At 40.9% G+C, this 12,093-nt stretch overlaps 1 protein-coding gene and 1 pseudogene across 1 annotated transcript; one reads left to right on the top strand and one right to left on the bottom strand.

Moving 5' to 3' along the window:
• The window catches only part of LOC143123348 (uncharacterized), a 685,973-nt pseudogene that overhangs the window by 238,926 nt on the left and 434,954 nt on the right, over positions 1 to 12,093 (bottom strand).
• On the top strand, positions 2,825 to 10,586 carry LOC143115434 (B-cell receptor CD22-like). Its single transcript, XM_076277603.1, has 9 exons — positions 2,825 to 2,974; positions 3,111 to 3,177; positions 4,751 to 5,098; positions 5,212 to 5,469; positions 6,446 to 6,715; positions 7,073 to 7,166; positions 7,284 to 7,338; positions 7,465 to 7,682; positions 9,969 to 10,586. The coding sequence occupies exons 1-9, from the start codon at positions 2,825 to 2,827 to the stop codon at positions 10,030 to 10,032; spliced, it is 1,524 nt and encodes a 507-aa protein (XP_076133718.1). The 3' UTR covers positions 10,033 to 10,586.

The raw sequence follows: 12,093 nt of genomic DNA, 5'->3' as shown, positions 1-12,093 counted from the left end.
GCCCCTGTTGTTGTTGGGTGTTGGGCGAGCGTGACAGAGATCTCCTTAGCGAGCAGAGGAACAGTTTATGTGAGCATGTACAGTGAACCTGAAAGAAAGGGGGCTGATGTTGCAGCTCTCTCTCTCTCTTTCTCTATTTCGATCTCTCTCTCTCTCACACACACACACACACACAAATCTGTCCTGTCTTGTCAGCAGTCCTCTCTTTCTGTCAGACACATTTTCACACCTTTTTTTTCTTCAGTTGAAGTGGTCAGATCTAAAATTGAACAAGCTATTTGCTCATGTGAACAGATTGGCCTCAATGTCAAGCCTTCACAGACATGATAAAACACAACATATCCACAGTTTAAGTTTAATGTAAATGCTAAAATACAAAATATCACCACAGTTTTGGGTTATGGTGCTTTCTAAAACAGCTTCACTGTGTGCATAAATTAATTAATACAAGGCAAACCAATTCAGTGCTACTGCTTGACCAGTAGACTTGGTCATTTGCTGGTACTGTTACTGAGAGCTCTGTTTTATGATGTTACACAAATATTTACATTGATATCCTTACTGAAATACCGACCATGCAGTTCTGGTATGACTAAATACTGACTACCAGATTTGAAACATCTGATATGACCGTGAAAGACAATCTGAATTGGTTTGGTTGTCCGTCTGTCATGCAGTCTGGCCGCAGCTAGTCCAGTATATTTAACTGTGTTAAGACCACATGTGCTGCTAGCAGCTGCACCAGAGCTCAGTGCTGTGTCAGTGGTCTTCTTTTCCTGACAGGACAGGACGCCTTTTAACAGCAGTTAGTCACGGTAACTAGGCTACACTATCTGCAAAATAATGTACTGTATTATGTTGAAATAAGTTATTCACTACCATTGTTTTTCAGTATTGGCTATTCATTAGATGGGACATTAAAACTAAATTAGTCATAATCTAAGGTTGTGATTTCTGTTTTCTTTCAATCACAGCTGTGGACCATGACCAGACCATGTTGATGGCTGTTGTTGTTGGAGTGGCGGTCTCTGCAGTTGTGGGATTGTTCTGTATCAAATGCAGATGGAGGTGAGATCAGATGAGAGAGAGTGTGCTACAATATAAATTCCAAACTCCTCAACAGTAACACAATGTAGAATGATTCTCTCATCATCCTCTTTATTCCTTTGTTGTGGACAGGCAATCTAAACAGTTGGCTACAAACAATACCAGGACATCAGGTGAAGACAACCAAGTGATATGACTTCTCCCTATTTTGGCTGAAAGTTTTGACGTTCAAAATGACTCCACTTTTGTCAACATGTCCAGTGTGACATGAACACTGATCTGTCATGACATGCCGTAGCTCAAATGATCTAGCACTGAGGTTTTTTTATTCTTATAAGATGATGATGTCCTGTACGCCAACATTGATTTCAAGAGGTCTGGACAGAGCAGAGCTGCTGGCCACCCCAATGTTACGGCTGCAGGAGGAGCAGAGGATGATGTCCAGTACTCCACCATCCAGCCCCACGGCTCCAGACAGACTGCAGGAGGAGCAGAGGATGATGGTCACTACTCCACCATCCAGCCCCACGGCTCCAGACAGACTGCAGGAGGAGCAGAGGATGATGTCCAGTACTCCACCATCCAGCCCCACGGCTCCAGACAGACTACAGCTAAGGGGGACGGCAATGTCCACTACGCCAGAGTCCAGTTCAAAAAGGCAGGTGGTGCAAAAAGGTATGTGCTGTACCTCATTTTATAACTATATGTGTGAAGCATAAAATACCAATACATCTGCATCTTTCAGTTTTGTTAATACAAACATGTGGCTAATGCCAACAATACCTTGCATTTATAAATTTTCTATGAAATATAATCAATGTTATTGAGTTTTCAGAAAAATTGTAATTTATTCTTTATTTAACTTATTTAGCCACTTTTGCTCTATGCACATTTCTCTACATGTTTAACTGGTTAGCTGCTATGCTAACCTCTGTGACTACATGTCTCCCTGCAGTTCCCCTGACCAGCCAGAGGGGGAGCCCTCTGTGATCTACAGCAGTGTTCATAAGAGACCATAAAGAAAACTATTTCAGGAGACGTTCATTAGCAAATGTGTTAAAGGAATGGCGTTGCTCATGTAATGTAGTGTTGAAACTGTAGTCCTAGAGTTTATTATTAATCCATGCTGTATGTTTGTAATATTGTCTGTGTTCATACTTTTCCTATCTAACAATTATGCTATAAAAGGCAGGCTATACCAGGGATATTAATAAAGCGTATGCTTCCACAACTATATTCTACTGTAATTATAGAACTGGCTACACCAAACTGGCTATAACACCACTATCATAAAAGCACCATTTATTTACTTACTGAAATACCCACCATGCAGTTCTGGTATGAATACTGACACAGTCATGGCTGTCACTTGAGAAAAAAAAAAGTGATATTTGTGACATCTGATATGACTGTGAAAGACAAATCTACAACGCTCCAACAAAATATATAGTAAAAAAAATACTTTACTTATATGGGAGCCCAGATTGTTAATTTGGTGGTATCTTGCACTAATAGGTGTGATCATGTGACCTGGTAAATCACCTATAACACCTGTCAGTGGCATGTGGAGATTAAAAGTGAACCTGATGAAGCAATGGCGTCATTCACTGAAAAATAAACCAGCAAAGTAAATCCACCAGTGTGCGGTGATCTTTCACTTTATCGAAAAATGCTTTACTTACTTATTGTTAGCCCCATATATTATAAATGAAGATGATCTACAGTAACTGCAGAGTGGGGTTTTGCACAACCAAAATGAGGAAGATGGGACACTAGCATGACATCAGACAGTCTGGCCACAGCTAGTCCAGTATATTTAACTGTTAAAACCACATGTGCTGCTAACTGCTGCACCAGAGCTCAGTGCTGCTTTAGTGTTCTTCTTTTCCTGACAAGACAGGGCACCATTCAACAGCAGCTAGACACGGTAACTACACAGTGCAATTATTCTTTTTTACAGAATGCTTTTCTATTTGTCTAAAGCAAATACATATTGACATGGCTTTGTTTAAACAGTATTCTGCATTAAATTAACTGTGTTATGAAATGTTTGCATTTCACAGCTTACTGGCCCGAAGATGACACAAACGTCACAGTTTCTTTCCCTGCTCCTATTGATCGTGATTCCTCGTAAGTAGCAACTTCCTGTCACACAACTGGATATCATTCACTGGACATTAGCTCAAAAATAATCAAAACATCTCAGCAAAATACATTTTTTTAGTTTTGAGTACAAAGACTTGGTGTAAAAGATGTACTGTAGAGAGACATAAACTTCCCCTTTTTTATTTTAGAAAAAAACTGTGCCTCTCTCTCTCTCTCACACACACACACTCTCTCTCTCTCTCTCACACACACACACACATACACACACACACACACACACACACACACACTCTCTCTCTCTCTCTCTCTCTCTCTCTCTATGTGTGTTAGCATTTGCTATCAATGATGGAACCAGTGTAGACCAGTGCCCATGTTACACGGCAGATAGAAAGAAATAGGGTATGTAACGTGCATGCAGAATATAGTATCAGTTTGTGTGATTGAAGCATCTCTCAGCAATGTTTATAGTTTTGGGATTTAGACGCTTATTGTAAAAGATGTAGAAATAGATTTTTTTCATTAAATGAGGCTTCTCTCTGCAAGAGAAAGATGGGGAATGTGTGTGTCTTTGTGTGTGTGTGTGTGTGTGTGTGTGTGTGTGTGTGTGTGTGTGGGGGGGGGCTGTTTGAGGGTGCAAATAGTTCAAAAATGAAAGACTTTTATCTCATTTCAATAACATACAAAAGCATCAATCTGCCCTAATTCTACGTAATCTGTGTTTGGTGTCCATGTCAGCTGTTGCCTCTGCACTAACTGCCACAGCATGCTAGTTGCTGCCATCTCATGTACAGTATTAATTTAGCACTAAGACTCTCATTTATCCAAAGTGACAGATGCCAATTATATTTCAAGGGCCACTGTCCCCAGAGCTACTTCGGGTTAGGTGTCTTGCTCAAGGGTACAATGGTGGAAGTCGGCTATTGAGCCCACATGTTTTCGGGCTACTGCATGCTAACCCAGCTCCTTAGCTACAATGCTACCACCACCCTTTTAGAGTTCCTCAATTAGCTCTACCTCTTTCTGTCTCTTGCTGCTTCAGCTGTCAGCAACACTTGAAGCCTGGAGATATTGGCCACAAAGTAGCCTTATTGGATAGCTCACTGATTGGAATCATGTGTTGTTTCCTGCAGTTTCATCATGTGTGTTTAGGTTTCAAACTTTTACACTTTTTCTCCCTGAAAGCAACCTTGTTGAGTAAATTTCTCTTTACACTGAGAAAAATGTGTGAGTCAATAAAATTATTAATAGCCTATAGTTATACTTGGCCAGCATGAATAGTCAATATAGGCTTTAATGAGATTTAGCCAGTCATCTTCCATGTGCCACAAACAAAACACACAATTGTTAATGTTTTAATTTAGTGCATGTAGAGGAGGGACGGGTCTGATGCGAGAGAGAGAGAGAGAGAGAGAGAGAGAGAGAGAGAGAGAGAGAGAGAGAGAGAGAGAGAGAGAGAGAATTGTAAATTGGATAAATGTTATGTCATTTAACTAGTACAACATAGGCTGCAACAAATATTTTTCATATGGAAAACACTGATCTATCTCTATATATCTATCCATTTCCACATTCCACTTCCTGTGTCTGGTTTGTGTAGCAGGATGTTTGGGTGCAGAGTGGAGAGTCACATACAGCTCTACACACATCTGTGCTCCGGAGGGATCATCAGTCACCATGTCCTGCTCTTACACCTACCCCAGTCATCTTACAGTTAAAAAAGCTTTCTGGATTAATGACGAAAAAACAGACTTTGATGATTTGACAACCAAGGCCGGCTATAGAGACAGGGTCGAAGTGGACTGTGGAGATAAGAAAAGTCAGTGTTCTTTAACTATTAATAGAGTAACCAAATCAGATGCACTGCAACGGTACTACTGCAGGATTACTACCAACCAGGACACTGAGAAATGGATTGGTAAACCTGGAGTTGAGGTACATGTCACAGGTACATATAATATATTTTCTACTAAATCATGCACATGAGCACAGACATATTACAAAGTTTTTTTTTTCTGTCAAGTCACGTCAGTACGATAACACATATATCCATATGTCTAGATCTGCACATTAGTTCATCTAAAGGAACAGAAGTGAAGGTAGGAGATCATGTGAATCTCACCTGCGTCAACACCTGTCCTCTTAGTACCAATCCTGCATTCATCTGGGGTAAAGATGGACGTCCTGTAGAGAAGAAGCAGATCATCAACAACCAGCTGCAGCTCCACCCAGTCAGTTATGAAGATGAGGGCAGCTACACCTGTGCTGTTAGAGGCCATGAGGGTCTCCCATCTCCACCTTACAGACTCCACATCATGTGTAAGTGCATAGACCTCTGAAGTTCGCCTACAAAAAAGATCCAAAACGGCCATCTTTGCCCATATAAGGAGATCCGGTTGTTAATTGAAGCTAACTACCTATGGCAAATTGCATTGCATGTTAGCTCTGGAGTAGCAAAAATCTAAGTGTGCCGCCTTCACTTACCGGAGATCACAGTATCCACTCGAAGGCAGAGGACAAAAGTGTGTTCAGGAAAACGTCTGCATTTCAGACTTTTTCATCCCCACGAGACTTTAACAGGTGCGATTATTCAAAATCCCCATGTTATTTTCCCATAGGAAAAATCGCCAGATACCGGATGTCAAAGATGGCAGCTTTTTTGTAGGCGAACTTCAGAGGTCTATTAAGCATTAAATTAGTGATGGGCAAATGAAGCTTTGGTGAACCACTAAACCACAGCAGTGTGAAGCTAGCGACACTAATGAAAAAATCCAATATGGCTGCCACATGTAGATTTTTTCAACATAAAAGTCCTTACCCAAACCAGTATATGTAACCAAAAATATTTTAGTTTGCTAAGGACTTTTATGTTGAAAAATGTATGTGTGGCGGCCATCTTTTTGCTTTTCAGCTAGTGTCGCTAGGTTCACACTGCTGTGGTTCAGTGGTTCACCAAAGCTTCATTTGCCCATCACTACATTAAATTACACAAAGGTTTTAATCACAATACAGGATTGCATAATGTCCTTTTAAACATGCCCCCTTCGAATTATAATGTTCTGAGATATTGAGCTTCAAAGTTTTTGAATTCCATAGAATTATATTAATAAGCGGAATATATCTCTATAGACATGATGTCCAAAATTGCATTTCACTTTGTTAATTGGTCACAGAATAAGAATATATTATGTTTCTTGTGTGCTTTTTAATCAAATGATATAATTAATGAGTATGCTATTGAGACTATTACACAACATATACTAGAATTCACTGTTTCTTATGTCATCCAATCCAGATCCTCCAAAGAACACAAGAGTTGTGTCTGCTCCATCTGGTGAAATACCTGTGGGAACTAGAGTGACTCTGACCTGCATGAGTGAAGCTGATCCACCAGTACACACATACACCTGGATCAAGAAGAGAGGAGCTGTAGAACTGGAGTCAGGAAAGGAGAACACACTCACCTTCAGCAAGATCCGTTCTGAGGACAGTGGAGAGTATCTCTGTCGAGCAGTCAATATGATTGGTCAACAGGACTCTCTTGCTCTGTTAATCAAGGTTTCATGTGAGTAAAGTATGAAGTTCTGACTGTTACCTCATTGTCTCTGTGGTCACCTGTCAGTCTTGCAAATTCTGTCTCACTATATTAGTCATACTGTACTTATCTCATCTTTTTATCTGTTAAACCACTGACACAGAATGTAAGCCATAAACGATCTGCAAAATAATTTTACGTTCATGATGGTGAAAGTTTTTCACAGCCATTGTTTTCACTATAGTCATTCATCTCTCTGTCTTTAGCTAGAGAAGACATCAAAGGAAATGCATGTCAGAGGTTCAGAGACATTTAGAGATCGTTGGATATAGAATCTCTATTAGTCATAATCTGTTGTTGTCCTTTCTGATTTCTTTCCAATCACAGCTATGGGCCATGACCAGACCATGTTGATAGCTGTTCTGGTTGGAGTGGCGGTCTCTGCAGTTGTGGGATTGTTCTGTATCATGTGCAGATTGAGGTGAGATCAGATGAGAGAGTATGTGCTGCAATATAAACTCCAGACTCCACAACAGTAACACAATGTAGAATGATTCTCTCATCGTCCTCTTTATATCTATTAATTTGTTGTGTACAGGAGATCTAAACAGTTGGCTACAAACAATACCAGGATATCAGGTGAAGACAACCAGGTGACATGACTTCTCCCTATTTTGACTGAAAGTTTTGACGTTCAAAATGACTCCACTTTTGTCAACATGTCCATGATCATGTCAAATGCTCAAATTATCTAGCAGTAAAGTTTTTCATTCTTATAGGATGATAATGTCCAGTACTCTAACATCGACTGCAAGAGGTCTGGACAGGACAGAGCTGCTGTTCCCCCCAGTGGTGCTGATGCTGCAGGAGGAGCAGAGGATGATGTCCAGTACTCCACCATCCAGCCCCACGGCTCCACACAGGCTGCAGGAACTCAGGGAGATGATGATGTCCACTACGCCAGTGTCCAGTTCAAAAAGGCAGGTGGTGCAAAAAGGTATGTGCCGTACCTTATTTTATTAATATCAGTCTGAAGCATAACATACCAATACATCTGTATCTTTCAGTTTGGTTACAGTTTTTTCTGATTGCTTAAACACATTTTTTGTAACTATGAATTTTTTTTGCAAAACTCTACACACAGGAAAACCTTTCACCCAATCAGCAAAATATTGTAGTTCTCTTGCAAAAGCTAACACACCTTGCTTAACTCTTCACACCTTCGTAAAAATGGTGTTTTCGTATCAAACTGTAAACACAAGCCATCATAATAGTAAGCACACAATGTGCCAACTACACACTGATGGTATGAATAAAAAACACATCTGGCTTTTGTTTTCTCTGTGCACAAGGTAGACTATGTCAGTTTGAGGTCATACTTTTGTGATAGTTCTGTATACATACAGGGATCCAAACTTCAAGTATTGGTGTTTATTTACACACATTAAAACAAACACAAGTGTTTTTTTCCAAGTCAAAACACAAAATAGCAATTTCACTGAGACAAAACAAATCAGTCTACATCGAGTCGTCTCTCTCAAAATTTCATCTACATCACATGCAATGTCCTGTAAAAGGGCTATTTCTTTCTCTTCTTACCCTTCCTCTTCCCCCTCCCCATCCTCCTCTTGCTCCACCTTGTCCTCTTCCTCTAACTTCACCTCCTTGTCCTTGTCATTCTCTCCCTCTCACTTCTTCACCTCCATGTCCTATTCTTCAGCCTCCTCTAATTCCTACCTTTCTCACTCTTCCAAAAAGAGTGCTGTGCAGTGAATTGTGACTACAGTTGTGCAAAGTGTGTGTTACAAAATTGCAAACTGAGTGCAAAGCAGTGTTTGTGCTTTTAGTTTAGCTCAGTGAGTGGTTTTGCTATACGAATTAAGAGTTTTAGAAATTGTGCTATAAGAATCACGGTTGTGTTTAAGCATTCAGAAAAAACTGTACATGAACAGAACTGAACAGAAAAAAAGCATGCCTTGCATTTCTATAGTTTCTATGAAATATAATCAATTTGATTTAGTTTTCAGAACATTAATAATTGTAATTTATTTGTTATGTTTTGCTTCTTTAACTTATTTAGCCACTTTTGCTCTATGCACATTTCTCTACATGTTTAACTGGTTCAGAGTTTCCGCTAGAAAAAAATGGTGCCGGTCAAAGTGACCGGCAGAGGTTTCGTTTTCCGGACATTTTGATGATATGCCGGTCAAATATCCTATTATCCCTTCTTAATTAGTCAAACTGAGGAAAACTGGAGACAGGCTATGTAGCTTAAAGAATTACATAATCTGTATAGAATGCAACATGTTCCTTAGCCTAACTTAAACATGCCTAACAAGATCTAGCCAGTTCATGGACAGCAAGAGTCCGCTTCGTTCGTTGTTTTAAAAAGGCTACGTTGTTTGTTGCTGCTACCCACGTTATCTCAGTGGTGACTGTTTAACTTGCACAGATGTGCACAAGAATGAGCGCTCACACCACTACACCCTAATGCTATGCCTCTTTATTTGATAACAATAAATTAAGAAATGTTTCCTATTCTTTCGGCCGCGGTTCAATGATACCGTTTAATTGTGCCAGAAATTATCCGCGGACCAGTAATCGCCTCGTCGAGGAGGCCCTAACCCTGCAGATCATAGACAGAGAACGCATACATGTAAACCTACTGTATGCTTTGGGTAAAGAACACTTTGCATGTCCAATGTACACGGAGAATGACAGTGTCTTGGAGCGGCCGCACCCCCGCAACGCCACTTCCAATGTCACTGATTCCAACAGATACGCCCGACACTTCTGCTTTTTATCTGGTGGTGGTGGAGTTGAACGGACATCTGAGGCTTCAGACGTTACCAATTTATCATCATCCATCGTGTCTGGCCTCTGAAAAAACGTTTAAGGCTAGTCTGCCTGGGCCTGGCCATGTTATAACCGCCTCTCATTTGTTCGTTGTTTAACATGGACGTTTTAAGCGTGCGCTTCCTATTTGAAATGCAGCATAGGTTATGCGTGTTGTTTAATAACTTTCAAACGGTAGAGCCTGTTCATTTCAAAACATAGCCAGAGGATGTATAATATAGGCTTAGGCCTACATATTAAGGCTTATTCTCAAATTCAGATTGCGTTAGGGGACGGGATTATTAGCCAATTTCAATCGGACAGATTTAATTTTGTCGGACATTTCATTTTTTTTCCGGCCAATGTCCGGTAATTACCGGACAACGGAAACCCTGAACTGGTTAGCTGCTATGCTAACCTCTGTGACTGTGCTCATGTCTCCCTGCAGTTCTCCTGACCAGCCAGAGGGGGAGCCCTCTGTGATCTACAGCAGTGTTCATATGAGACCTTAAAGAAAACTATGACACGTTCATTAGCAAGTGTGTTAAAGGAATGGCGTTGCTTATGTAATGTACTGTAGTGTTGAAACTGTAGTCCTAGAGTTTATTATTAATCCATGCAGTATGTTTTTTAATATTGTCCTGTGTTCATACTTTTCCTAGCTAACAATTATGCTATAAAATGCAGGCTACACCAGGGACCTAAATAAAACTTTCTACTTGCGGAGCGTATGCTGCCACAACTATATTTAATCATGAAACTGGCTACATTTGATAACGATAACAGCGCACATTTTAAAATAAGTAGACCACTCTTCTAAAACTATTTTTAACTATATGTGAGAATTTTCATAGCGCTTTATTGTACACATGGTGTAGCATGGCTGTAAAGCTACAATACCACTATATGTTATAACGCCTGTATTTTGTAATGACCTGCAGCTATTTGTGCTGCATCCAGTAATGAAGATGCAGTGATGCATTTGGAAAACATCTCCCAGCCCACTATGTGCTGTGCAGCCCGCTAATGGGCCCCGGCCCCCAATGGTTGAGAAACATGTAGTACATCTCGGGACAAACCACTGTTTTTACTGCTGTTGCTGTTGCTAATGAATACTGAAAGTAAAACAAAATAAAAACAGACTTCATATAAACAGTCTCCTGTAACAGTCTGCTGGAGTTAGAGGGTGGTGTAAGTGCAAAATTATGTTTGATGTCCTCAAATCAATGCAGTGTTCCTCCTCCAGGATGCTGATAGTGGTGCTAATGCTGTCTATGGTTGCTCCTCCAGGATGCTGATAGTGGTGCTGATGATGTCTATGGTTGCTCCTCCAGGATGCTGATAGTGGTGCTGATGATGTCTATGGTTGCTCCTCCAGGATGCTGATAGTGGTGGTGATGCTGTCTATGGTTGCTCCTCCAGGATGCTGATAGTGGTGGTGATAATGTCTATGGTTGGCTCCTCCAGGATGCTGATGTTTGTGCACTTCTCTTCCCAGCTGTCAATCAGGATGTTTTGGAGGCATCTCTGGTGGTAGGACTCCAGGGCTCTTAAATGCCTGCTATACTGTAGGTAGTCCATGTCTCTGGGCCATAGAGAAGTGTTGGCAGGATAACTGCTTTGTATACAAGCAGCTTGGTATTGGCAAGTAGGTCAAGTTTTTCAAAGATCCTTTTGCAGAGCGCTCTCTCTCTCTCTCTCTCTCTCTCTCTCTCTCTCTCTCTCTCTCTCTCACACACACACACACACACACTCACACACACTGTTACGTCCCTAGCTGTTTTTGTGTTCCTGCTGCTTTTCTGTGTATTTTTCAGACACTCCAGCAGGGGGCTTAATTGCTGGAGCAGCCCTATATAAGGTGCTGGTTGACGTCACTCCAGCGGGCCGGCTCGTTTTTTGGTTCCTCGCAGAACGCCACCGCTGCCACGCTACGCTACGCTTCGCTTCGTGCTCCGCTTTTCGCTCTCGCCCACACTACGTCCAGGTCTCCAGTCCCTCTCAGAGTGAGAGTCTGGGAGAGAGGCCTGGAAATTGGGCCTTCATTTTTGGCCTTCTGGCTTCGTTTTTGTGGCCTTCTGCCCTTTGCTTGATATTGTTTTAAATGTTAATTTTTGCCTAGTTTAATTATAATAAATTATTGATCATTTTCAAATTTATCCACCATTGTCATGTTTTGCCCTTGCTTTATTTAGTTTTGTTATAGTTCCCTGACCCCTAGCAGGGAACATAACACACACACACACACACACACACACACACACTCACACACACACACACACACAGACACACAGCAGGGTGTGAGTTAGGCGGGAGCAGGGGGAGCCATGTCTCCCCTAGTGGCCACCTGAGCTCCCCTGGAAATATGAATGGGTATGTGAAATTGTGGGGGAATATGAATGGGTATGTGAAATTGTGGGGGAATATGAATGGGTATGTGAAATTGTGGGGGAATATATATGGGTATGTGAAATTGTGGGGGAGCTCTAAAATATTGATTGCCAAATAAATTATATTTTGGCCATGGTTTTCCCTAAAATGTGTAAAATAAGAGAAATAAAATTATTTTTTGA

Source organism: Alosa pseudoharengus, unplaced genomic scaffold, assembly GCF_046254945.1.
Source record: "Alosa pseudoharengus isolate Yale_2024_CS ecotype anadromous, Long Island Sound unplaced genomic scaffold, YU_APseudo_1.1 YU_APseudo_1.1_scf_1, whole genome shotgun sequence".
Classification (NCBI taxonomy): domain Eukaryota; kingdom Metazoa; phylum Chordata; class Actinopteri; order Clupeiformes; family Clupeidae; genus Alosa; species Alosa pseudoharengus.
Note: the sequence above shows the minus strand (reverse complement) of the source record. Positions and strands in the feature narration are given on the sequence as shown.

Bases quoted from the DNA above. Each gene is read 5' to 3' on its own strand.
- LOC143115434 (XM_076277603.1), top strand. From the start codon at position 2,825: ATGACATCAGACAGTCTGGCCACAGCTAGTCCAGTATATTTAACTGTT. The intron at 5,470-6,445 runs GTAAGTGCATAG...CATCCAATCCAG, and splicing joins TTACAGACTCCACATCATGT to ATCCTCCAAAGAACACAAGA. The intron at 7,167-7,283 runs GTGAGATCAGAT...TGTTGTGTACAG, and splicing joins TGTATCATGTGCAGATTGAG to GAGATCTAAACAGTTGGCTA.